The sequence below is a fragment of the Gymnodraco acuticeps genome, unplaced genomic scaffold (genome assembly GCF_902827175.1).
Source record: "Gymnodraco acuticeps unplaced genomic scaffold, fGymAcu1.1, whole genome shotgun sequence".
NCBI lineage: Eukaryota > Metazoa > Chordata > Actinopteri > Perciformes > Bathydraconidae > Gymnodraco > Gymnodraco acuticeps.
In genome coordinates, this window is record NW_022991632.1 from 1,256,993 (window position 1) to 1,284,397 (window position 27,405).

General features: G+C 40.6%; 1 protein-coding gene across 2 annotated transcripts; it reads right to left on the reverse strand.

The window, feature by feature from the left end:
• LOC117534141 (zinc finger E-box-binding homeobox 2-like) lies at window positions 1-27,284 on the reverse strand. Of its 2 annotated transcripts, XM_034198257.1 has the most exons (9): window positions 27,075-27,284; window positions 12,467-12,539; window positions 7,763-8,050; window positions 6,019-6,228; window positions 5,461-5,654; window positions 5,177-5,288; window positions 3,481-4,955; window positions 3,161-3,338; window positions 1-2,906 (listed from the first exon to the last, which is right to left on the reverse strand). In XM_034198257.1, the coding sequence occupies exons 3-9, from the start codon at window positions 8,001-8,003 to the stop codon at window positions 2,260-2,262; spliced, it is 3,057 nt and encodes a 1,018-aa protein (XP_034054148.1). In that variant the 5' UTR covers window positions 8,004-8,050; window positions 12,467-12,539; window positions 27,075-27,284; the 3' UTR covers window positions 1-2,259. The 2 variants fall into 2 exon arrangements, with proteins under 2 accessions (XP_034054148.1, XP_034054146.1); XM_034198255.1 differs by lacking the exon at window positions 12,467-12,539.
• Window positions 27,285-27,405: the final 121 nt, after the last annotated feature.

Sequence of the window (27,405 nt, forward strand, 5' to 3'; positions counted from 1 at the left end):
TGTTGGTGCTACAGTTTATTGAATGCTGCTGATGCATGGCACCCAAAAGTATCTGACCTACGTCACCCATTTTGGTTTGTTAATGTTACGGTTAGCTGTTTGTTTACTCAACCAGCCGTTAACCTAAAGCTTTGTGCATCAAATACAGGCAGAGCTGCTCAGGCCCAGCAGCCACATCCACAGGTTCACAGGCACCAAGCAGCCCCCCCGATGAATCATCATGCAAACAGACACTATAAGCCACAAAACAAAGTCAGTGTAGCAAAACAGTCTGCAGATCATGAGCGGTGATGGGAAACCAAGTCGTAAGGCAACAGTGGAGCCTCGAAACTGTCTTATGTTTAAACATGTTTCTGTTTTTACATTGACCTTTAAAAACAGCTTTTGGTCATAGCTTTTAATTGCATTTGATTGCCTCGTTTAAAATATGTAATCTTATTCCATAACCACAGAATGAAAACTGAACTGAACTGATATCACTTCAATCTTATATTTACACTCTTATAGACCTTTCTGTAAAAGTGTTTCATTACATTGCATTTAGCTGACGCTTTTATCCAAAGCGACTTACAATAAGTACATTCGACCAGGAAGACACAACCTTGAAGAAAACAGAATCATATAAGTACATCAGGTTTCATAGAGCCAAACATTTCAAGTGCTACTTCAAATAAAGCACATGAAAAATGTCAGATTTATAATCATTTCAAATTGAAAATTCATGAAATACGGTATTTTGGTGACAACATATGTACAATTTTATTACAAATATCCACAAACATGCAAACAACATATATAAAAAGTGAATACAAAAGTTGCAAGAGTTCCAGTAAATGATAAGAAAAACACTGCTTGATAAGAAAAACCGGGTGTAGATGCTAAGTAAACTATTTCTTGCTTATTTTTAACTCCGAAAAGGTAAGGAACTAAGAAAGAGTCGGGTGGCAGTTGACTTGCCACATATGCATATTTTTGGTGATAAACACACACACACACACACACACACACACACACACACACACACACACACACACACACATAATAACCAAGAAGTGTCTTTGGCACACGGTATGCATGAGTACATATAGGCTTAGTCACACCTCATGTACCACCGTCTTATCTCTTCGTACCATGGCTTTGTCGGATTACTCACAGTGTCTCAGTACATCTGAGGTACTTTTCACGTTGACTACACTGCAGTCGGCAAGAGGAAGTTCAAAGCTGATGTGTGTGTCCTGAGTCTTGACCCTCTCACCACACCTCAACACGCAGCCCAAATGTGTGACACATTATTCTTCAGGGGGTGAGAAAACTTAGCTGTAGCCCATGTAAATGATTAACAGAAAGAGGATATATTTTTGCATAAAATGAAGTTTCTTTTATCCCCCTTGAGATGTCAGGATGACATGTAAAAAGATCTGCAGTCCACTGCTTTTTGTTTGAAAAATAAATTACAAAAACACCTTCCTCTTTTTACTGCTTGTTCTCTAAATATACTGCTTATAAGTCAAAGCCGAGATGAGATGAGGTGGCTGCACCTTATGATTTCACAGCATGAATGATAAAAGGAGGCTCACTGGCTGTTGGAAAAAGAAATGGAACATATGTGTATTTTCATGTAAACAGTTTACAAGTTATTGCTCTTTAAATAGAGGTAAGGATTTGTATGAAATGATACCACAGAATATTGAATGTGTCTTGCCCGTTTAAGCTCTAACTTTTAAAGTGAGACTCGTTCTGTCCTGCAATCAAAGCTTTCCTTCAGGTGTTGTTTCTTAACCTAATCACATGCAAAGAGGCGCAACGTTTCAAACAAAAAAAAAGCTGGATCCTGGGTGTTAAAATACAAAGGCCTCTTGTTTGTTGGTTGTGCAATATTCGGCAGCAGCAAGCATATAAAAGTGAGATTCCTGCAATGTCACATCTGGACCGGTGACATGACCTCAGATGAGTCAACCCATATGTTTTTTTTAGCTCTCATGGCAAAGATTAAAACAAACAAAAAGCATTGTGTGTACATCAAGTCTATTTTGAATGATAAAATACTATAACTGGTATTGTCCCATATATTTTTGTTGTATGGCTTCATCCACTTAAAGGCAACTGTTTGGCAGTTCTGTGCATTTTTTCACTTTGTAAAAATTAGTAAAAAATCTGTGGAGCTGTTACATACTGTATTTGTATACATATTGGAGAAAACTGTATCAAAAGTCTAAATATATATAGTATAGGCATTGTTTTGGCTTTTTAGAATTACCCTTAAGTTTTTATTCTGGGTAAATCTGTTATATCATGGCTCAGTTCACATCTGTCCAAGTCTCCATTCTGCTCCTCCATTTTTTGCTCCCAGAATTCTCTCTCTGTATTGTCAATATGATTTTCCACATCGTAACCATTTCTCTCATTTTGCACTCCATTCTTCCTTATAGGTGATCCTTGAATACTCTCCAGCTCCTTGGCTTTCTCTGACAAACCTACATGTGCCTCATGACTATCACTAACTCCTGCCTCTTTATCTTCCTCCTCTTCCTCATCCTCCTCCTCCTCCTCCTTAAAGGCCTCTGCAGCTCCATCCAGACTGGAATCGCTGAGGAAGGAGTGCGCGGTTTGGGTATACTCTATGGACAGGCGGGTCTCGTCGCTGAGGCGGCCCCCGAGGCTGCTCCCGGCCCCCGGGGTGAGAGGCATCTCCTCTGGGTCTTGGTCCTGGTCCTGGTCCTGGTCCTTGCTGCAGTAGGCGTAGCGGTGGTTCATGTGTTGGGAGTAAGAGCCGGAGTGAGAGAAGCGTTTGCCACACTTGTCACATTGGTAGGGTTTCTCCCCAGAGTGCAGCCGGCTGTGCTCAATCAGATGGTGTTTGTGCTTGAAGGCTTTGTTGCAGACCTTGCACTCGTGGGGACGCTTTCCTGTAATTAATTCAAAGAAAATTGTTTCAAACATAAGAAAAAGAAGATGTACCAGTTTCATTTGTATAGAAAAGAGTAATTATAAACATCTGTCAGGCGGGTAGCTTGGCACAAAGAAACTGAAACAAGAGGGAGGAGTCTATTCAAAGGTAATCAAATCCTTTCACCAACATCTTTAAGTAATACATATTGTAGTAATCTATAAACTATAGGAAATTAGATATAATGTAAGTGTTTTCGCATATGCTACTGACCTGTGTGCTCGTATTTGTGTCGAAGCAGAGAGCTGCTCTTCTGAAAGGTTTTTTCACAGATGTCACAAGCGTAAAGCCCTTCATCGGTCTTCTTCAGTCTCTTCCTCCCTGGTCCTCCATCCAGTCCATCATCCATGAGAGAGAGGTAGTCCAGAGCGCCGCGGCTTAACACCTCACCCTAAGCAGGAAACGTACAAACATATAATTGGTATTGTTCTAGTTCTACACATTCGTACAGCAATGCTATCAAATATAGGTGTTTTTTTGGTTTTCTTCAGCATAACATTAACAAAAAAACCTGAAAGAGAAGCCTTACTCACCATAAGAGCTTGTCTCTCCTGGTGGATCTTCTTCAGTGTGGCCTCTGCGTCTGCCTCCATCATGAAGGCCATGGGAGAGAGAAACCCAGGGCTGTTAGCTGGCTGGCTGAATGGAATTGCTGCAATACCGTCATGTCCTGAAAGCCCTAAACCAGACTGGTTGAAGATAGGAAATCCATTATATAAGGAACCTGGAAACACAGGAGCTCCAGCCCTGCTGAAGATAGGGTGGTGGTGGAGGTGGAGATGAGAAGATGGACTTGGTCTCTTGAGCTGCTGGTTCCCACGCTCTCTCCTCTCTCCTCGGGCTGCATTACCATTTACAGTTTTGTGTCTCCCCTCATGACCTGAGAGCTGCTTGGGCAGGGAGAGGTCGAGGGGCTCGTTCTGTCCGGACCACGGGCTGCTCTGAGGGGAGGTCAACTCAGGGGGACAGCTGGTGAGGTCCAGGCAGAGCGGAGAGCCAAATCCTGATGGAAACCTTCTTCTGACTCGAGGTGATGTCAGCTCTGGGGAGTGGTTGATTGGATGGCTGGGGCTTCCCTTTTCCTGGTTTGGCCAGAAGGCTCGTGAGGACCGGTTATCGTGTGGGGGAGATTGCATTGCGACTAAAAGCTGCTGCGGTATAGAGTGCCAGCTGAGCTTCTGTAACGGTGATTTGTTTTCGGAGAGGCCGTTGGTTGCTTCACTTGGTTTGCTGTTCTCCGCTTTGATAGCAGATCTTGGGAAATATAAAGGTGGTGAGGAGTGGTCTTTGCTGCGTAGACCCTCCATTGCCTCTCGGTTCAACTTACAGAGGTAGCGCTCGTGTTGCAGGAGCACTGCTACGTTGGGGAAAAGGTGGGAGCACCAGCGGCACGACATCCCAAGAACACCCCTCTCTCCCTCACCTGACCTCACTGCCTCTCTCCTCCTGTCGGGGGAGACCTTCATGTCAGCCCCTCGTCCGTTGAAAAACCCCTTCCTTTCCTCCATCGCAGCTTCTCCTCTGTCCATGTCCACATCTTTCTTCACCTCCCTGTGAAGCATTTCCTGCAGCATCTGTTCAAACTTGGTCCCAGTGTGCAGATAAGGCAGCAGGGTGGTCCCTTTCAGTATACTGGTCCTCACAGAGAGCTCTGCTGAGGGGTCCCAAAGCTGAGCCAGGTCTGACGCTCTGGGGAAGCCCGTGGTGTTGGGGTCCTGCAGGGAGAGATGGTTAGGATCCTCTGGTCCTCGACCCAGAGGACCAGCATGACCTTTGGACTGTGATGCAATCGGAGAGCCCTTTTCAGAACTGTTTCCGCCCTCTCCTCCAGAGGGAGATGTTGGAAATGAGTGGTGGAAGGAGCTTTGGCTATGTCCATTAAACACACTGCTGGCTCCTCCTGTGATCCCCCCTCCATTCAGGCACTTTTTGCTGCTTAAGTGGGAGCTGTAGGAGCCGGAGTGAGAGAAACGCTTCTTGCAGTTGGAGCACTCGTAAGGTTTCTCACCTAAAGGATGACACACAGGCGGGATATATTAGTCAAAAGATGTATGAAAATAACTTTTTTATAATGATCTTTGCATGGATCTTTTTTTACTTGTTTCCTGTCAACACTTCAAGTTATGTTTAATTTAATGACATATACTGATAAGTAACAGTTAGTGATACATTGGAAACAATGGCAAATAGAAGGTTGGCACAACTTGGTTGACAGGTTTTTGTTCTCACCGCTGTGGATGCGGAGATGCTCTTTGAGGTGGTGTTTGTACTTGAACGCTTTCCCACACTGCAGACATTTGAACTTCCTCGTCTCAATGCCTTGATCCAAACCGAGGACACTCTAGGATGACAGGACATTGTTATTAGTTGATTGGACAAATTGCAGGGTGTGAAGAAGTATACACAAAATTACAAATAAATGACTTTAACGCAACAACTTCTAAATCATAGATTAAAGTTATGACAATGTGTCTCCTTGCAGATATAGAAGTTACTCCTGCTGTGTATCTCACCTTGTCCTGCATTTGGTTATGAAGTGCCAGGTGCCGCTCCATCTGTGCCCTAAGGGTGGCAGTGTATCCACAGAGCGGACAGACCATGTGGCCCCCCTCCCTCTCCTGACAGTACTTGATGTGATCCCTCAAAGAAGCTCCTCGTTGAAACATCCTGTGGCAGAACGGACAGGCCTGCTCGCTCCTCCCTGCATCTGAGGTCCAGGAATAAAGGTGGTGTTTTAAACGGACAACACAATTCAATTCTAAATAGATTTTTGTTTGAACCGGGTAAAGTTATGATATTTTACTCAATCACTTTTTTAAATATAGCACAACCTGCATGCATGGATTGCCATATAGATGGGACCAGTGTCAAACTGGATGATTAGGTGATGTATGTTTTCAGAATTACATTAGCATAAACAATTACAAATATATGATTTATCACTTTTATATAAATGTCGGCCTGCATCTTAATGGTTTCTCATTCTAATAACTTACTGACTAGCTTAAAACCAGTCATGTAAGATTTGTTTAATTATTATTGAGTGTCCTTGCAGCTGTTCCATCACGTACCTGCCCCCTCAGGTGAGCTGTGCTGAGCTCCAGGAGACCAGATGGCCGGGGGTAGCTCGTCCAGCCGGCTGCCTATGTGGTACGCTGCTGCGGAGCCGCTGTGGTTCAAGTGCTCCAGGAGACTGGCTGAGGTAGAGGCCTTCTTCAACTGGGCCAGAAACTCATAGTGGGCCAGGTCCTCCAAGGAATTCTGGGAGTCTGAGTTATTGCCTAGGAACAGAGAAGAACGTTACAGAGGTACAGTAATATAAGTAATAATAATAAAAATCATAATCGTAATAATGCTGTCAGTCAAATGTATCTCTAGCTTTGTTAATTGTGCTTTTTTTTGCATTTATTTGTTCATGTTTTTTTTGTTTAGTTATTTTATTTCCAACTGATAAACTCAAACCAACTCAAATTCACACAAACAAATCCAATATACAACTTTAAGTTTAGTAAAAAAAATTAAAAAGTTGACAAACTAAAGCATGCTTTGTTAGTTCTTACATGAAACTGTTGAGCTGTTTTCTGTGATTTAGGAAAATATTGGTAAAAGATTCAATTTGTCTTTTTCCCATTGTGCTAAAAGTCTCACAGAAATAAAACTAAATTGTTCCCGGGAAGGCAGCATTAAAGCCACACAGAGAATAAAAACAGGAAAATAAAAGTGTCACCCACACTGCACCAAAGAGCATAAACAGTATCCAGTTATTTTGCAGATTGATACATTGCATTTCTACATGATCTCGCCTTCTGGGTTTTTCATTTTACATTTTGAACATTGTCAGTGATTGCATCAGTGCGATTGAACCTATGTTAAATTCAATTTTTGAGACAGAAATGTCTTTGTTTGAATGTCTCATACTGTATGTGTATATGCTAGGAGAGAAGGGATAACTTGTAAAGAGACATTGTGTGATTGTGCGGCTGAATCTAATGGAACTAAATTGCCTTCTTAAGACCGACAGATAGAACAATGTATTCAGGGAACTTCTTGGCCAGATATGAAACTTGATTTGAAGAACTATTTCTCATTTGGGTCCTTGAGTGCAGTGACAGGCAGACAGAGAAAAAGAAAGCCACGTGAAGAAGGGAGGGCGCTTCCTATCATGAATCAAGCCAGTCAGCTTACAGCGACTTTGAGGAAGATTTTTCAAATGTTTGCAGATGTTGGCATATTTTGAGCTGTTTTTTTATGTGGTGAAGGGAAGAGCTTGTGCGGTTGAGTGTTGTAAAAACTCAGCTTTGCCTTCATCAGGCAAGGCCAAATCACACGAGGCGAGGGAGCTAAGTGATTGTTAGTAGGCAAGCCGAGTGAGCCTTTGATCTCTCCTAAATAAAAGAGAAAGCCTCGCGTCGCACAGTGCTGATTTCAGTACCGTAACGTCACCTCTTTGATGCATGGAAATATTGTGACATTGTGTGGGATTACTTCTTTTGTCATGCTTTCAGAAGGCTGCCTTTTCAAAGAGAAGAGTGAAAGAAAGGAACAGCTTGTAGGGAAGGCATGGTTTCACAAGGAGCTGATATGAAGGTGTATCTAGAGGGCTCTGAGAGGTATCATGAGACTGCCACTGTCTTGCATCAGAAAAACACTGAAAACTTGTTTACACGCACAGTGGGGTCCTACACAGCACTCTCATACAGTAAACAGATCACATTTTACACTTTGCACACTTCCTTGGACATGCCTTTGTTCTAGAGAGGCTTCTCAGAAACTTAAAATAAAAGTTCTGCAGGTTTATTTTAGTTTATAACTTACAGTACACCCTCAACGGTTCCTGGTCTCCCTCCCTGCCAGTGACAGATGCTGTGTTGGCGTCTTCTGCCGCCTCCACCTCCCGCTCCACCTGCGGCCAGTAGCTCCTGCTGCCGGGGCTGAGGCTGAGCGGCCGGGTGGAGCGGGCCGGGCTGCCGGGCTCCTCCGTCCCCTCGCTGGGGGTCAGGCTCGTCTTGTCCAGGCTCTCCTGACAGTCCTGGGGCTCCAGGCTCCACAGGCCCATCTCATCCTCCCCCTCTGACCCCAGGGAACTCACCTGCTCAGCATCCACTGTGAGAAGGAGAGAAAGAGAACATTTAGAGGCGTGACAAAAGACAATCAGATTTGCAGTAGGCATTTTGCTCATTAGGGAACACAATATTGTATATAGTTTTGTACAATTATCTACAATGATCAAAATGAAGGAGATAGTTGATTTATTATTTTTTGGTTTACATGATTTTTTAAACATAATTCAAAGGTAACATTCATGAGTTTCTTATAATTTCAGCTTGAGGTCAAATTCAGAAAGATGAAATGCTTGTTTTCTCTTTAGAATGTCAGGAACTGAAACTAAACAGGGGAAACACACAATAGAAATTCAAAATGTTTAGTAAATTCCAAACTACATCTTAACTGTTGTCAATGACAAACAACAATATAACTCCTTTTAGTTCATGTTAGTGTTGTTCCTTTTTAAGCAAGGGCAACGAAATCCCTTCTGAAGAAATGCAATGTGTCTTATCATGGGAAATGTATATGGCTTTATGTGGTATGTGCAGATTATGATCATTACAAGCAGACACGCTATACATTTCTTCAAAATAAATGTACAACTGTATTAAGGATGTTCTTAACTAGAAATGAAGGCATGTCAAAAATCTTACTAAGCTTTGAACTTAACATGAAACTTCTGACACTATATAAAAAAAGTTAAATGTGGTTTATGATAATGGCAGCATTATATACGTGCAATCAGCGCTAAATGCACTTTAACACAGGGGTATCTCCTCTTGCACTTTAGGTAGCTCTTGTATCTTATCTTGCACTTTACATGTCGTTGCTGCTACATTGTACTGCCATGTGCTAAATACTTGTGTGTGCTGCTCTTGCTCTTTTGCACTTTTTGCATATCATGTATTTGTTTTTGCTATGTGTATAATTGTCATGTTCTTAAATGTTTTATGTGAGGGACTGCGGATGGAAATGAGCTCCAAGCTAAAAATCCGGCATATTTACACTATTTACATTTTTTTGTTTAAAGTGTTCATCAATGTGCATTGTCCCTGCTAAATAAATGATTAAATTAAATTAAATGAAAATATTTATTTATTTATTAAAGTCTTGACTTAAAAAGAATCTCATCCATCTTGATGATCCAACTTTCTAGTAAAATACATATTACAATGTTTATTTAAATTGAAATGTGTAATTTTCAGGATGAATCTCTATGAAATGGAAAAGTGTATTTTGAACTAAATGTGTTTGTATTTGTTATTGCTCTCAGAGAAAACACAATTTGTGCGACTGTAGAAAAAAAAAAGTGTATGCCTTAATGTTTCGCACATGTACGGTATGTTACTTGTGATGCAGCAAGGATATAGTGAATCAGAAATAAGAAAAGATAAATAACATATTGTAATTTAAAAGTGTTCCCTCTGTGCCCAGACTGCATTACTTTTTCCCATGGCAAAGACAATAAATGACAATCACAAACACATGTCTGGGATTTCAGCTGTAGGCTCTGATTTCCAAGGATATCTTTGAGGACTCTCTGTTTCCCTCTCACTGATTGGCAAAATCTAATCACAACCAAGTAGTGACCATTAAAGAAGGCACATACATAGACTCTTTACCAGTGCTTAAACAAAATATTGGAGAAAGACAAACCATTATCAAAGGGTGTGCCAAAACACAGAGGGCAAATCTTATTTCTTTGTTGTAAAACCTTTTTTTTTTATGACAGTCACAGTACAATATTGTCACGCTTCTTACTAGTTTTAAATACATGTTGCTCTTTGAATTATTTTGTTTATATCACAGTAGAAATAATGTTTCACAGCTCACTACATTTCATAAAACTCAAACAAAATGTTTGATTAAAATGACAAAACAACAGTCAGTATTAAAAAAGAAAGAAAATGTTCATTTTACACGGAGCTGTTTTAAAACCACTCTTGGCCGGTGGACTCTATAATTGAAGAGAATTTAGCTTTTGACACATTCAGTTAAGGCCCAGAGCCCACAGTGACAAACGCCAGAGACTGTTCTACATCGGAGGAAACATTTCAGCAAATGTCGTCAACTTTACATCGAGAACACACACACAGATTGTACACTCACTCTGTTACCGAAAGAGCAAACGGGACCCGGTGCTGAGGAGGGGGCGGCCCGCAAACACACACCTAAAACACTCGATGTACATACTAGTTTGATGAGTATATTATCTAATCTCCAAATGCAACACCCACATGTGTATCTGTTTGTATCATCTAGTTGCAAAACCTTCCCCAGCTTCAATACACCTCCCAAAAAGTGAGCTCATGCAAAACACTAGGGGCTAGTCATCTAAGCCTAACATGGGGAGGAATGACTTGCTCTTATGGGGGGTGAAATTGGTAATTAAATGTGCTTCCCTACAGCAGAAAGCTATGAAATGATATGATGTAGTTAAGGTTTGACCTGCAGGAGTTTCCTTGGATAATAGGACATACTGCTGGGCACTAAAAGAGAAAGTCTGTTCCGGATTAGCATCAAATTGGCTCTCATTTTCTCTGCAATGACAGTGAGTGACACTGAGCCTATATGTGCTGTCATTAAAGCCGCAACGCTCTGGGATGGCTTTCATTATCGGCCCGATTTATTTATTTGGAGAGCGATTGCATCCTTCAAATTGTTTCATTTTTTACTTTGGAGCAGCCAAATCTTTGAACACCACAGGAGGTTTGGGATTGTGTTTCAAGGTACAAAGGACTTGTGAATTAATGCAATGTGCAATAGTTTTCCGAATGTGTAATTTGTTGGAAGATGTTGAGCAGAAAATAACACACACTTTGGAACAGTAGAAAACAGTTCACTCTTATTGTGCATGCACTGTAGTGTGCGTGGGAAGAACGTGACTCATATCTAGAGTGCTAACCGAACTGTGCTGCATCATGCTTGACAATGTTGATCACTTATTCTGGGGACTGCATCTGATGTTTGACAACAACACTGTGTTCTGATCAAACACTGCACAACTATTTAAATCTGTCTGTCGCTTTCACTGCATGACAGCGACTGGACGTCTGAAAGATTGATGGTGTGCCTGCCAGAAAGAAGTCTTCTTGGGACAAAACACACCACTGTTCTGTGGGCTTGTGATCTATTTTGAAACTTGTCGAAAACCTTAAAAATGATGACCTGCAGCAGCTCTTTTATTATTTACATTGTTTAGTTAGTTTTCTAAAGCTAGAGACGGATAACGCCTGATAAAGTCATAAGAACATATATATGACACACAAAGAAAGAATCTTCCCACCACTACACTAAAACACAAACCATAACTTTAAAAAAGTTTCGTAGGACCTGCAAAAATGTAAATCTGAATTTATTTTGCACTGACTCTCTTCAGCAAAGAGAGCTTCAGAGTCGGTCTAATTCTGCACTGTTTATATCCCAGAGGGCATCTACTGTACAGCAACACGCTAAGCTGCAGTTTATTTTACGACGCACATATGTGATCTGGTATTGACTTAGTAATTATGTGGGTAAATGGTAAGCACGGAATAATTACCTAGAAATTACCTTGTTTGTTTCTTCTGGTTTTAAAGGCAACAAACAAGGCCAGGCCCAATTTACCACTCAATGAAATTGTTACAGTTCTGTTGATTCCTTCAATTGAAGATCCGTATAAACAAAGCCAGAATAACTGTAATGTAATGTTATCAAGCAATTTATTAGACTTTACTGTCTTACATCAGATAAAAACAACCTTATAAATAATGTATCTATTTATTTATGTAATGAAATATCAGTTTAAGATTTTTTGATAACAGATGTTAACTTTTTTAGAAATACTGTCTGAAATGAATGTTTCATGAAAGTACATTTTTTGTTACTAACACACAATATAAGCCACTCACAATATATAAATACAACAATTATAATAAATACAAAAATTACCTTAAAATTAACACAGGAAATAGAATCAAAGAGTCTTTTTACGTTTTGAGTTTAGTTTTTAGAATTTAAATATGTTTTTAATTTATTTTACGTTTTACATGAAATGACTTTCAAACTTATGTTCTAATCCAAAAGTTATCCTGATACACAAATTAATCAAATCAATGTAGCTCTTCGACAGAAATAATGATTACCATGCCACGTTAAAGTAACATCTGATACATTTCATACAGTACAAATGTAAGTGGTAAAACTGCCTGAAACTTAATGGCATAATTAAACACATACTGACGCAACATACTTTTGTATCCAAACTATTTTTGCCATAGAAATATATTTAAAATGTTAATTCTAAATGATTTAGTTTTAGTTAATGTACATTATATAGCTACTTCCATACTGTTAAAACTGTCACGGTTTTACAGGTGTCTAAAGACTTGCTATTTTGAACTCAATATATTGCCACAAGGGTCACGGACACCTACACACCCGCTAAACAAAATGCAAGCTCAGGAACATGTGTGCATTGTCATTTTACAGTACCTATTTCAGCTGTTTAAAGACGAAGTGTATCCAAATTCATCTGTAGAGCGTGTTCATGTTGACGATGACCCATCTTGAAAAATATTGCAGAAATCAACCAAGTCATTTAAAGAAATCTCACTGTGGCAGCTATTGTATTCATACCTGCTCTCTGACATTTGTACAATGAGTCAGGGGAGGACCACAACCAAAAACAAACACCTCCCACCTCACCTCCTCGATCGTAGCAGAGACTCACAGTCTGTCACTCAGGGTGATGGCTCCCTCTGACTCGGGCACCTACTCTGGTTTCGTTTACCCTGCCCTAACAACACAGAGAGGGTAAAAAGGACACTAATGCCTACGTGCAAATTAGGATTTATCTTACTGCCTTATTTTAAATGCACCAACTACATAATCAACACATTGTCATTCCATGAACTTGATCTGCAACAACAACAACAATAACAACAACAACTTAATATTTTTGATACATGATATCATTTAAAAATCTTGTCCTTTTTCACATCTGTTTGATTCCAATAATATTCCAACGTGAATTTACTATAGTTGACTTTACAGTAAACTTCCTTTTTGTGGTTGTCTCAATTTGGAATGGGACTCTATATTTTAATTTATCCAAATGTTTCACAGATTATATCATAAAGCTGACAGCAAATTGATGATTAAATGCTCTAAATTACATGTTAACCAATAGGAATGGTGGTAATGTGATGTTGTGCTGCACATTTATTGCATCTCTGCGGCCAGAGAGAAGGAAGTGCAAACATTCTTGTCTAATGATGGTGAAAATGACCACAAGCACGTTGATATGAAAGTCTAAGATGTAGGGTTAAGTTCTACTTCAATTGATGACAGTGGTTTCTTAGCCGGTTGGCAGTTAGCCACACACAAAAAAAAAGGTCTGCAAATGGCTGCCGGCGAGTATAAATGAGACTGAAACTGTGACACTGTGATAGGAATTTTAAAGGTCATATTAGTGTGGAGGAGGAGATGCTTAAATGTGTGGTGCACTTTGTGATCTGCATTCTTGCAGTGTGTTTGGTACACAGTGCTGTGGTGTGTAATGTATGTTAGAGAGAGGGGCTGACAAGAGTGACACCGAGTTTCAGAAACAACAGTGCATGAAGAATATTGCACATTGCATAAACTAGAGCAAACAGAAAGAAAAGGTGGTAGAGAAAGAGTGAGATAAAAGAAATTCAGGGGTGAGGAATTAGAGAAGAAAAGGAGAAGGAAAGAGACAGAAAGCAACAGCGTTAAACTGTCCCTGACACAAATCCTCTAACTGTGAAAAACGCGCTACAGAGGGAAATTCCCTCAACAGACACACTCACACACAAACTACAAACTAGAGTACAGAGAAACACAGAGAAAAAAAAACAAAAAACGACTAGTATTGTGGGCACAAATTAGAAGCAAGACCGGCCTGCTGCTGCAGAGGACTAGCGCATGATCAAAAACAGCATAGGAATACATGACAATAACTGTGTGTTAGCGTGTGTGTGTACGCAACAGCATGCACATCCAAAAAGCAGACAGAGGCAGAGTTAAAGCTCATGCAGAGCCGCAGCAGCAAAGTCACGGCTCTGTGCCTTTGTGTCCCGCTCATTAGGAGACACCACCCTGTCAGAGCATTCGGACCATCACCACAGAATGTGCAGCCGAGTGGCAACATCTGCTCTTTGAAACACTCAGAGGCGCGCAGAAGAATCAAGAAATAAACAACAAGCTTATTTCCCCATATTGATTAAGGCTCTGCAAACACCAAGCTGTGACCTTTGAACAAACACTGTAATTGAAACTATAGTGCCTTTGTTCTCTGCGGCTTTTAATGATTCTGTTCAATTAGGGCCCTTGTGACACAAAAACAGAATCCCTTTTGGCATTTTATTAGCTTCAAAGCCACCGAGCTATTTTCTAATACCACACTCACAAAGTTGATTCGTCAACCAGTTGTGCTTTTAGTGTGACTTTGTGCTGGTGTTAGTTTCATTATTCACATATGAACTCGTTCTCAGTCCGATTTCAGATGAGCCTCTGCGAATCAAAGCACGGCCCCAAGACACCGGCTATAACATGCTGTGGTGTTGTGTTCAGATGCCATGGCCGCTGTGAAAGTACCCAGACATCAGAACATCGAATGAGATCAGTATCACTGATCTGTTATTCTCTATCTGCATGTCTCATCACGGCACTACACAGAGAACCACATCTGCTTAGTGGAAACCCGCTCTCATGTGACTTCAAAACAACAGCAGATTAAACTAACAGTAAAGTAACAAATAAGAAATATAAAATAAAGTGCAGCAAAACCAACCAAACAAAGTAGTGACTTACTGTATGGTCCGTGTTCTGCAGGGCAAGCTAATCTACCTCGAGGTGAAACTGAGTGGGCATTCACTTTTCTGTCATTAGGTTTAATCTATCACCTTCAATCAAAGTTTCTGTTTTTACATCTGATAGGTCTAAATCTCCTCCTACTCATGTTTGCTCTTGTACCCATGCATTCTGCACATCTTTACTTTGAGTGTGTGTGAATTCACTCCTTTTGTAAGGTTTCAATTGCCAAACATGTTGTTGTTATTTGAACAAAGTGTATTTCTTTTTTATTGTAAAAACCAAGCATATGACAGGATTATTTCAAACAGCATCTCCTATGCTAGAATATCTTTCTGTGTGTTTATGCATTTCAGATAGAGACAGAAAGAGAGAAATAGGAGATGTTGGAGACATGAACATGGACAGGACATTTTTCCCAAATAACTCATGGCCTAGATCAATAATTACTCCACAAAAGTGAGTATACGTGCTGGTGAATCAGCTGTGACTCACTTGAAGGTGAACTGCATGAGGAAAGGCAGAAGACGGGGAAACACACTCACTGCGTGTACTTTCATCCTCATGTAGATTCCCACCGAGCCATGTATTCTTAGATTGTGGTCAACTCTAGACATCCATGATATATTTTTGGAGCCTATAATGATTTAAACTTTTTAAAGAGTAGACAAGTGCCTCCACAGGAACTTTAAAATGAATAGGTTAAGATTTCTCCCAGGTAGAGCATAGAGACACAAGGATACTATGGCTGGATAATTAGCTTGTTTAATGTGTCATTAACATAATGTCTTCTACAGGCAATGTCAGGTCTTTCTAATCAAATGTATGGGGTTCTTCCCCTGTGTGTTACAGTTACGATCAAAACGCATACAAAAAGGACGTGTATAAAAAAAATGGGGATCAAAGTTTCACATTTAACATTTGAATGTGTTTGAACAGGTCCAAAGTCTGACTTGAGTTTTTACACTTCCTGCCTGCTGTGTGGGATCCTGTAATTTTCGCATTAACAGACCCAAAACTATTTATAAAAACTATAAAACATGCTAGCCAGACAGAATGGATTTGTATGCATAAAAATGCAGCAATCAGTTTTTCTCTTTGCACAAATGAGGCAAGGTGTGAGAGAAGAGGTGTGCATAAAGTCTTTGTGGTTGAGTGTCGTCTTCCTTTGGAGGTTTCCTGTATGCTGCTGCCTACACGTTTGCCGCCATATTTACCTGTCCTTGGGACCACCACAATGACATTTGTCAAGAACATATTATCACCTTGTTTGACACCGGACTTTACCTTCAGAACAGATATGTGTGACTTTCTGCTTTAGTGCAACTTTTTGTGGGTAGCTTGCAAAAGGCAACACAGTCTTCTCTAGAGTTACAGAGTGAAGATTTTTCTTTAAATGTAGTTAATAATGAAAAATAAAACTGTTTTTACCATTTATCAATACACCAGAGCTGTGATATCATGGTTTTAAAATTCACACCACCCACAACACTAATGGTGACTTACATTCTCTGATCTCATTCTTGTCTCTTTCTCGCTTCCTCATTACACATCTGTATAAACTCACACCCAATACAGTTTCCACTGGACTATAAAGGTTAAAAAACCAAATATGATTGATATCATTCTGGACTTCCCTTCTATGTCATTGTCACTGAATTATGTTGTTTGACTCATATACCTTGTCAATGACTCACCAGCAGAGATACATAGACTATTGTATCTGTACTGTGCTGAGAGACCCTGGTTGTAAAAACAAAGACTTGTCACCGTGTTTAGGCTCAGTGCTGTTGTGCCCTGTGTGCATCTGCTCCACAGGCAGGACTGATGTTGGTGACAAAGGTTAGCTCGGTTAGAGGAACACGTTATTTCGAGTTGGCCCTTCGCCTCCTCCTGTGGCCCGCACTGGTTTCCGTGTAGCGAGGGATCGGTGCTGGAATGCAGTAACGGTCACAGAGGGACCCACGCACTCACCGCACTGTGAATCAAAACCCAAACTCCACTTCATTAGACTCCTGTCATTGCAAAGACTCTCACACCACTCTATAAATACCCCTGTCTCCCCCCTCCAAATTTGTTTTCCCTCTTTTTTCTTCACACATAAAAATGCTCAGGGACCGTTCCAGCTTTCTGATGTGGCTCTTTATTTTGTACGTTGTCGCAAGAAACCACACAATAGTGGCTCCTTTTGAATATTAAAACATTCTCTGACGGAGCACAAAGGTTCTGAAGTTTTTTAATAGGGCTTCATGCTAAATAAAACTTCTCTTTGAGCTTAACAGCTATACAATGTGGGATTTTGGTTAGTTCAGCTCGAGCTGCAACTTTCAGTTACTCACTACGGGAGATTGTTGTGAGGCTGAAACAAATATGCCTGGTATCCCACTGACTTTAGTCTGCTTCAATCATATATAATCTGTCAGAGGTGTTTTGCATGATGTGGTGTTCTTGAAACACGACAATTTGCTGCATTAAAGACAAGAATGTCCAAATCTAACCACTCAGCAGATTCAACACGCAAGATACAAGATTCCTGAGAAAGCCACATTAAGATAATAAAAGATCAGAGCAGTCCATGTGAAAGTATTCACTACACATGCACCCACATAATTTCAACTATCATTGAGCTCTTTCACTAAGAGTAAAGAGTATGTCCTAGTCAGAAAAAACAACAGCGACTATTTACTAAAGTACAGGATGTAACCATATCTAAATGTAAGTTGCTTTATAATGATAAATGTTGTTTTAATAGACAGAGGCTGTAGATGAGGCCTGGCAGCCAGTTCATATGGTTAACATACAGACGGGGCGCCATCCTCTGGCGTATGTGGACATTACATCCTCCACTCAAAAGATAATGATACACGGAAACATTTCAAGTGACCACATCTGACCTCCAAGGCTTTGAAACATAGAAAAGATGCCTTTCTAATGTGTCCCTCTGCTTCCATTTTCTTTCTCTGAATCGTTCCTCCCATTTCTGCACACACATCTTTCTTTCTCTCGGTCCCTGCCTTTTATTTTTTGTATCACTTTCTCTGCTCCTTTAGCACGCACACATAAAGTAATACAGGCAGCAAATATAGGAACACACACACCACCATTCAACTGCTGTCTTTGTGGTTATGCAGTTCTGATTAAGAAGAGGTATGACATCCATATGTTTGTTAGTTACAGCTGTGTGTGTGTGTGTGTGTATGTGTGTGTGCTTGTGCGTGTGCATGTGTGTGTGCGTGTGCGAGGCCCAAACCGACGCCTTGAAAAAGAAAAACTAATTAAAGTCATGGAGAAAAATGCAAATACAGCAGAACCGCACGAGAGTGTGTGCATGTCATTACTGACCTGGCCCAGTTGCAGAAAAAAAAATGATGGCAAGAAGAGAGAGCGAGAGAGTTAGAGAGAGAGAAACCTCAAACCGGTGAAATAATGTATATAAAAAAGACTCAACAAGAAGAAAGGTTTAAAAAGCAAACTTTAGGAGTTTAAGAGGATCTTTGATGTGTATCAGAGGAGGAAAGCAGCCTTGCGACTGGGACGACAGTAATGTTAAGTCGAAGCAGAAGGCTGGCTGGCTGGCTGACTGGCTGCCTGGCCGACTGGCTGACTGTGGGCTTTGATGGCGCTGCCTGTTTGAAGTGGTTTTCGGGGGATGGGAGCAGCGTGTGGTGTCAGTGGGACAGGGCAGGCACTCAGGGAGAGGGGGTGGGGGGCATGATGGCGACCGTACAGGACTTGCGGAGCGCGGGCTGGGAGGAGCAAAGGATTGAAATGTGGAAGGAAGGAGAGGGGAAGAAAGAAAGACAAAATGTAAAAAAAGCTGGAAGGGATGGGAGGTGGAAGAGTTGAGATACAGAGAGATAAGGAGGAGGAGATAAAGGAGAAACCAGGGGAGGATCAAGAAAAAGGAGAAAGACAAGAACGCAGAACACTGAAACAGAAGAAAGAGAGAAACAAGAAAGGCTTAAGATGAAAAAGCTGCACATTTGAGAAGGGGAGAAAAAAAGAGGTGACAATGAAGTCAACGTTCCAGATTTGTGTCTGAAATGCAGAGCCCCTGTCCCAATATCAGGCCTGGACACATTCACACCTACCTATTACTTGTATCATTTAGATGACGTTACCTCTCTCTGATCTGCTGCCAGGCGGCCTTATGACTTACTTCCTCTTCCATCCCTCCTGCATGCTGCACACATGCACTGTATATCATAACTGCACGGTTTCCCTGAGGTATGTCTACACAGCAGAGAAGAACATTGATTCTGTATAACTTCAGAACTTCTTTGTTGTCTTTGCAATTTTATTAATTTTTACTTGTATTAGCAACCAACTTTTTTGAGTAAAACCCTTCCCCTTTTTGCACTATCAACAGAAACATGACAACTTGTCAAACAAACACCATACAAAATGATTTAAAGATTAGATAAGACTATTTTCAAGATTGTTACACAGTGATAACTGAAATAGGGGACCAGTGTATACTGATATTATTTGCTTTCTTCCTTTCTTGCAGAAAATACTTCCGGTTTAAGGATCCGGTTCTTTATCATACCTGAGCTATCAAAGATGTTGGTATTTTCAGATATAATATTGCACGTAGCTTTCCTGTCTGAGGTAAGAGTCCGAGTTTGTGTTAATGCTTACGAAAAGAGCATTCTTATGACTTTACAAAAACCCTCACATTTTTCACAAATATTGACGATGACATGTGATGTTTTGTGGACACATTTCTTTGAAAATACTTGAATGCTACAATAGTAATAACATGGTTGAATGACTGCCTCTAAAAGTGTATTGTACTAAGTGTAAATGTGTAAATATGTGATGTTGCTAGCCAAAGAAACAGAAAATGTGGGAGTGAGAGAGAGGGAGACTGTGTACAAAATATAAAATGTTCAGCCTTGAATGTTACATGTGTGTGTGTGTGTGTGTGTGTGTGTGTGTGTGTGTGTATGTGTGTGTGTGTGTGTGTGTGTGTGTGTGTGTGTGTGTGTGTGTGTGTGTGTGTGTGTGTGTGTGTGTGTGTGTGTGTGTGTGTGTGTGTGTGTGTGCATTACTATACTTGTGGGGACCTAAATCTGTTTACACAGTCACGTGTGGGGACTGGCCTCCCTTATGGGGACGAATTGGAGGTCCCCATGAGGGGAATCATTAATTTTAGGGTGAAGACTTGGTTAGGTTTAGGATTAGGGTTAGGGTAAGGGTAAGGGTTAGGGTTAGGCATGTGTTGGTTATGGTTAAGGTTAGGATAAGTCTCCAGGAAATGCATGTAAGTCAATGTAATGTCCCCTGAAGTGATGTATACATGGCATGTGTGTGTGTATGTGTGTGTGTGTGTGTGTGGGTGGTGTGTGTGTGTGTGTGTGTGTGTGTGTGTGTGTGTGTGTGTGTGTGTGTGTGTGTGTGTGTGTGTGTGTGTGTGTGATGTGTAGGTCAGATGAAGGTGGTGCCAGGTGATCACATGTACAGGGAGACAGAGGAGGAGTCCGTTGGCTGACCTCTTCTTGTTGTCAGTCAAATTTCAACTTTTTTCCTGACCTGGGCTGATAGAAGTGACAACCCCTGTGTGCAGATTCAATTGATAATGAGAACTACGCAGCTTTTTCACAGAAATTGTGCAACATTTTGTTTTTTTATGTTTACGCAACATATGATTTTCACTATTTACTGACTTACAAATGTATAATTGTATGATTGATATAATCGATAATATACATAACCCTTAGTTGATCTCCTAGCCTGATTATTTGATCTAAAATCTGTTCTTTAATTGTTTTCCAGATAATGTACTACATGTTGGCCAATATATTTTATGATATATGGTATCATAAAACTCTGAACCATAAAATACAAATGCATCCATATCACACATATCTATGGTAAACTCCCTACTGTTAATCCATATAGATCATGTGTTTCGTATATTCATTAAGCGTTAGTTTGTGTATGTAGTTTAAATGGAAACTGGAAAGAAAGATGCACATGAGACTGCTTTGGATATTGTAACTACGCAAGGAATACAACTTGAAGTGGTTACCTGTTACAAATACCTGGGTATCTGGCTTGATGATTGTCTCACTTTTAAACTTCATGTCAATAACCTGCTTAAAAAGCTGAGGGTTAGGCTAGGTTTCTTCTACAGGAACAAGTCCTGTTTCTTGCTTGAGGCCAGGAAAAGGCTAGTCACTGTGACCTTTATACCTGTGCTGGACTATGGTGATTTGATGTATATGAATGCACCTGCCAATTACCTGAGCAAGTTAGATGCTGCATATCACAGTGCACTGAGATTTTTGACAAATTGTAAAGCACTTACGCATCACTGTACACTGTATACCAAGGCGGTTTTGCCATCACTTACTGTACGGAGGCTCAGTCACTGGTACTTTTTCATTTACAAAGCCATGTTGGATAAACTACCACCTTATATCTGCTCCCTGATCTCTCGGCGAATTGAAAGTACTTATTGCCTGAGATCGCATGCTGTGGTTTTATTAAATGTGCCAAGTGCTAGGACTGTCTTAGGGAAGAAAGCTTTTAGATATGCAGCTCCACTAACATGGAACAGTCTGCAAAAAGAATGGAAGTTTACCAAGCTAGTACCACTACATGTTTTTAAAGCTCGGTTGGATGCTACAAAATCAGATGCTGTTGGTACCTGTACATGTGGTTAAATATGTAAATTGTAATCCCTGTACATTTTGCTGTATGATGTCCTTTTGTTGTTCTGTTGTTTATATTTGTATGTCTTCTTGTGGAACCTACTGCTGCAGGTCTCCCTTGAAAAAGAGATCATTGATCTCAATGGGATTTTACCTGGATAAATAAAGGTTTTGAATTGAGACTACTATTTGGTCTCAAAAACATTAAAACAATTAGAAAATGGACTCAGTGAATGCTACAAAGAATGAGAGGCAGGCAGAAAAGAGGAAGAGAGGCAAGACCCATGCACATGTTGAACTGATGAAACCAAATACATCAGAACGTGCAAGCTTTTCTGGCCCCGTAGGTGATCAACACAGATACTAAACAAATGCCCCACCACTCTTGTCTCCACACACCACATATCAAGCTGTTCCTCTTTCAACCTGCTGCTCGTAATACTGGATCCTTTGCAGGCATATACTGGCACACTCTGAGCAGCTCTCCTGTCTCTCCCTGTCTCCTTGTCTTTCTCTTCTTTCTCTCTCTCTGCCACCCATCTGGGCCTTGTAATACATGACAGCTGAAGCAGGGTTTCCAAATTTAATTTGAGGTGTGATAAAACAGCACATATCTATAAATTGTGTGCGAAGAGCCTGCCTATCTGGATAGTTTTAACCTCTTTCTTCTGTGGAACATGTGCAGCATATCAAACACACAATACCCACGCAGCACCAAAGGAAGATCCGCAAATAGACTTAATGAGACGAGGAGTCTTGCCAAAGCAACGACAAAGAATGTAATGATAGCGCTGCAATGGCATATGTCAAGAAAAAGAAGGGATCAATTTGCAACATCAAATGAAGCCTTATCAGATAAAACGCCTTTGATGTGAAAATAGAAATGTCTTTATGAGTGTGAAGCCGCAGTACAGTTGGTGTTAGATGTGTGAAAAGTGTGTACCCGGGCACCTATACACGCACACTGAGCACTGTGGCTATTAGAGTAGTGTTACAGTTTAAAGAAGTTGTATTTATCCTGATGAATGCCTGGGATTTTGCTTTCATCTGCGGGTCAGATTGTGATTGTCTGAAGCAAGAATGTATCTGTGACATCTGAAATTAAGGAGATAATACAACTCCAAGCAGTCATGTGCAGGAGCTAATATGGCGGAAAGCCCCTTGTTGTGTATTAATAATGCAATGGCACAACATTCCAAATAATTCCTCCTTGATTGACAGTAAGACATGGTTCTGCTCGGTCTAAAGCATCAGAAAGAGCAATAATCGAATAAACATGTGATAAAATACCAGAGGGACTCAAATCAAGGGATTCCCCATTACTGCTGTGCAGATCTGGCATCACACACATAGAGCTTGGATGGGAGATATCTGTGGCACTTGGAGCTGTGGGAACGTTGAGGAACAAATGAGGAAACACTTATTATCCCACACTCTGTCGTCCGTCCCATCTCGTCTTTACCCCTCAGCCCCTCCATCTCCTGTCTTCTCACGCCGAGGAGCTGTTTTCGCTGTCTCCAGCCCTGTCAACCCCATCAGTTCCCCACCTCTGTCATCCTCCTTTCTTCCTCCTCTGTCCCTCCCACCCGCTGGTTCTGACGCCTGGGCTGATCCCCTTGAAGAGTCCTGGTAATAAACTGTGGTGCCTGCGCTCTTCATTGCTGTCTCGCTCTCCCCACCCCTCATCCCAGAGCGCCGATACATCTGCCGTTAAAGCAGGCCCAGTCCAAAAGGCCCGGCCCCTCCACTCTGTACTGTACAAGCACGTCGGTCTTGAACGCTCAAATGTTTCCCCCCTATTCTCTCTCTTTCTCCTTTTCTCTCTCTTTTTTGCTGCCCGAGTCCTTTGTGTACAGTGTGCTATGCTCACTGTGGCAGCACTGTGCCAGAAAAAACACACACAAACACACACACACACACATGTATGCACACACATACACACTCACAGACACACAGCTGGGCCCCAGCTGCATACAAAGACTGGGGTTTGGAAATCAATGAAGGAGAAAGAAGAAAAGGGGAAAGGAGTTTAAATAAATTGGCACTTGAAAAAAGAAGAAAAATGAGAAAGAGGGAGTGAGGGAAACAGGGAGAGAGAAAGCTCTCTCTTAAAAAGGCACATCAACTCAACGACAGAGGGAGTTTGTTTCATGGATTAACAAAGCAAAAAGCGCAAGGCAACAGGACTAAATATGTTTGTGAGTGTGTTCATGAAACACAATCCTACATCTGATTCAACAGTGAATGTTTGAATGAGTCTGATCAGTTGTGTGTGTCATTCTGGCAAAGAAGCCTGCTGAGCTTGAGGGAAGGGGAAAGCCCGCACATAACACAGCCAGGACACTTTAAACAAGTGACAGTATTTTTAAAATGAGTACTGCAGATATGGATTAAAAGGTTGCTTCATCACATTTACTTCAATGCATTTTTAAACGCATTTCAGTGTATGAAAAATTATCATGGCATATTTTTTGTTGAGAGAAAATAGATATCATCTTGAATCATCGTCCAATCATTATAAAGATGTTTGCCTCACATACAAAAAAGGGCAACTACAATTGAGAAAAAAACACTTTTAATGATGAGAAAATATGAAATGAATTTGACCATTAAGTGGCTTACTAAGGATGTAAGGCAAATGTCCCCATGGTGTCAGAAATCATTGGTGTAACTGAGTGTGTATACAGGCCTGAAGAGGGATATTGAACTGTTGGCTATCAGCTAATTAATTCACACTCTTTGAAACTCTTTTACTCACAGCCAGTAAACATGGGTCGTCATTTCAAATGCTTATGCTTTGTTTTAGGACTGTTTTCAATCTGCCAGTAATTTCCTCATGTTGCCCAAGATTGGTGAACATTGACAGTTTTATTGGGGGAGACAGAGACATAATCAATAGGCGCCTTGGAGGGAGAAGAAAAGTCCGCCTATGTTTTTTCCTCTTTCTTCTGGTTTGGAAAAGATCCCTGAATCGCTGTCTTATGAGTCGGGCCTGCCAAATTCATTTGGTTTTATCAAGGACCTTTAACTCGCAGCTCGCAGCCCGGCACATTCCGAATCCAACACAGGGCTTTAATACACACGTTTCTACATGAGACAAAGATGTATAAACACTCGCTCACAGAATGTTCACATACACATATGCTATGTATAAGCATGCCATCAGCTCAGGCATGCATGCAAATTCACTAACAATTCTTAATGCAATTGGGGAAAAAGCTGCTTGAACTTATGCTCTGACTGATATAACAAATTAAAGATAAAATACTTTAACATGGCATTTACAGTTTTCAGATTCTCAGATAGATATCACTGTATCATCTTTCTTTTGTCTTTCACTTTAAAATGCCTTCACTTTACCACATTCCCACCATTGTAGGTAAAACGTATTGGAAATTGACCAGAGGTGATGCTTGTCTCTCACTGCAGTAAATTAAAGTAAAAGGACTGCTTTCCCTGGTGGTCTGATATTGACAGGTCCTGTGTGCTTTTTTGCTGATAGCTTTTACGGCAGTGAGATGGTGCTTATTTGTGAAAAGGAGTGCAGTCGGTCGACAAACTGGTGTCGTCAAAGGTGAGAGTGTGTGTGTGTGTGTGTGTGTGTGTGTGTGTGTGTGTGTGTGTGTACGCATGCACACACAAGTACCCGTTATCGCTCGGCAGCCAGGGAGGATCTCACCCTGGTGACACTCTGCCGAGCTTCACACCTCTCTGAATAAAATGAGGAAACACTTACAGCAAACTAATTAACTATAGAACTAAACAGACTCCTTACAGCCAATAGGTTTAAGGCGGTTGTGTGTCAGATCAGAGACAAACAAGGACCCTGCGTGGTTTGCAATGTCTTTCATTAGCCTCAAGAAATACAAAATAAAGCCGGCAATGTTGTTGTGTGTGCTTTTGGATGTTTTTGACAACTATTTATCCTCTCAGCAATAGGAAAATGACAAAATATAAGAGATTAACTTAATTATGTGTTTTTTACTAGGGTTACTGCTATGTTTGCATTGGGGGTATTGGTTAGGTTGGTTTGGGATGGCTCTCCCTGCAGCACCCAACAACTTTACATTAAAAGAAGCCAGCAGCAAGACACTGGCATGCACGCATTATAGTATAAGAATCATTTAGTATACGAATAATTTAAGTTTAATAAGGTTTAAGTGTTCAAGTTTAGATTTCAATTAGTTGGTGTCAAGTTAAAATTAGTGAGTGAATGTCAGTGAATCATTTGTATGTGTTTTCGGTTGAGAGAAGTATGGGATTGACTCTAACATAAATGATCTGTGCTCATCAGCAGGATAGAAGAACAAATGTTTATATGTTTATTCATGCTCGTGTGTGTATTCTTACTACTGTTTGAGAGTTCAAAGCTGTAAACAAGCACACACACACAACCTCACAAGTACCCCAAGCTGTAACTAACAAACATATGGATGCATGTAAATTAAACTAAAGAGTCATACATCGTCACAATCAGAACTGCATAACCACAAAAAGGCCAGTTTTATAGAGTGCAATACCTGATGCACAATGAACAAAGTCTCAACAAAGTCTATTAACTGAGCAAACAGTCAGCACGGTTGTAAGAAAAATGAATTCACAAAAAAGAAAAAGGGACACCTAAAGTTTACCACTAATTCTAGATTGGGTGATTAACAGTATGTATGTTAGAATACAAATTGTATTTCACACATAAGACTGCTTTAAATCCATGCCTCACATTTTAAATCCTATAATAAAACTATAACCAAATTGAATTACGTTCTTTTTAAAATATATATATATTTAATTGTGTGCCTGTCAAGATTGGACAATAACTTGTGAAATGTTTAACATTGTAGTTTAAGAAAAATCTTGGGTTTCGATCAGTTGAAAATCGCCCCTAAACTATTTTTAACTTTCCTCTCTAAAAGACATCAAACTAGTGTTACACAATATTGCAAAACAGAGCATAACATATTAATAATTAGGAAACAAGCTCCGAGGAAGTTTCTGTTTGATTGCATGTAAAGTAACAAATATCAAGTCTACATGTGAGAGAAAGTCCCACTAAAGTATGATCACAGTAGATTACAAGAAGCCTTTCTGTTTGACAAAAACAAATCTTAGTTAAAATAATAAAAACAAAGTCTAACTTTCCGAGGAGGTTTAAAACAGTGGGGATGCTTTTAAATAATAGATGATTTACCACTTATTCAGGAGACAAAAAATCAGGTGTATAAAACATACAAGGGTCATGAGATTTCACAAAAAGCGAGCAGACAAAAATAGTGGGCATTTAATTTAGGGTTTTGCCCAGATGTGTGTACAGATAAAATAATCCCAGTGGATGCCAGCCTGACGAAAGTTGACTGCTCATCCCTGCAATTTACGCTGCAAGGCAATCATGAGCCATGAGCGCAGAAACGTGAGTCTGAAACATGAATGTTGTCAAACTACTGTGCAGCAAACTACAGAGCGATAATACAATACATTTAAACACAGTTTTACTACAAACTGCAGAATAAATCAACGCGGTTCGGACGAATTCGGCTCCTGTCCGCTGCAGCAGCATCTGTCTGTATCATTTACCAATTTATTAAAACTTTCCAGCGCTGCACGTTTCTTACCTCGATTCCTCCTGGGGTTGGCTTGTTTCCTTCGCTTGCCCCTACTTTCTTCTGCCATCATCACGCTTTATTTTGTTTCAGAAAAAGTTGTCCAAGGAGCGGTGCGAGTGTGTGTTTGTCCTGAGAGCCTGCCTGAGAATGAATGGTGATGAGGCATCGCCTTCGGTCACAGCGGGAGACTCAGACCTTGATGGGACTCCAAGCGAGGCGACGAGCCGCGAGGAAGAGTGATGTCAGCAGCAGAGGCGGCCCTGAGGTCAGCCTTGGCATCGTAAACGTGCACCTTCCTCATTTACAAAAGAGACAATACAATGTTAAGACCTCCTCATAG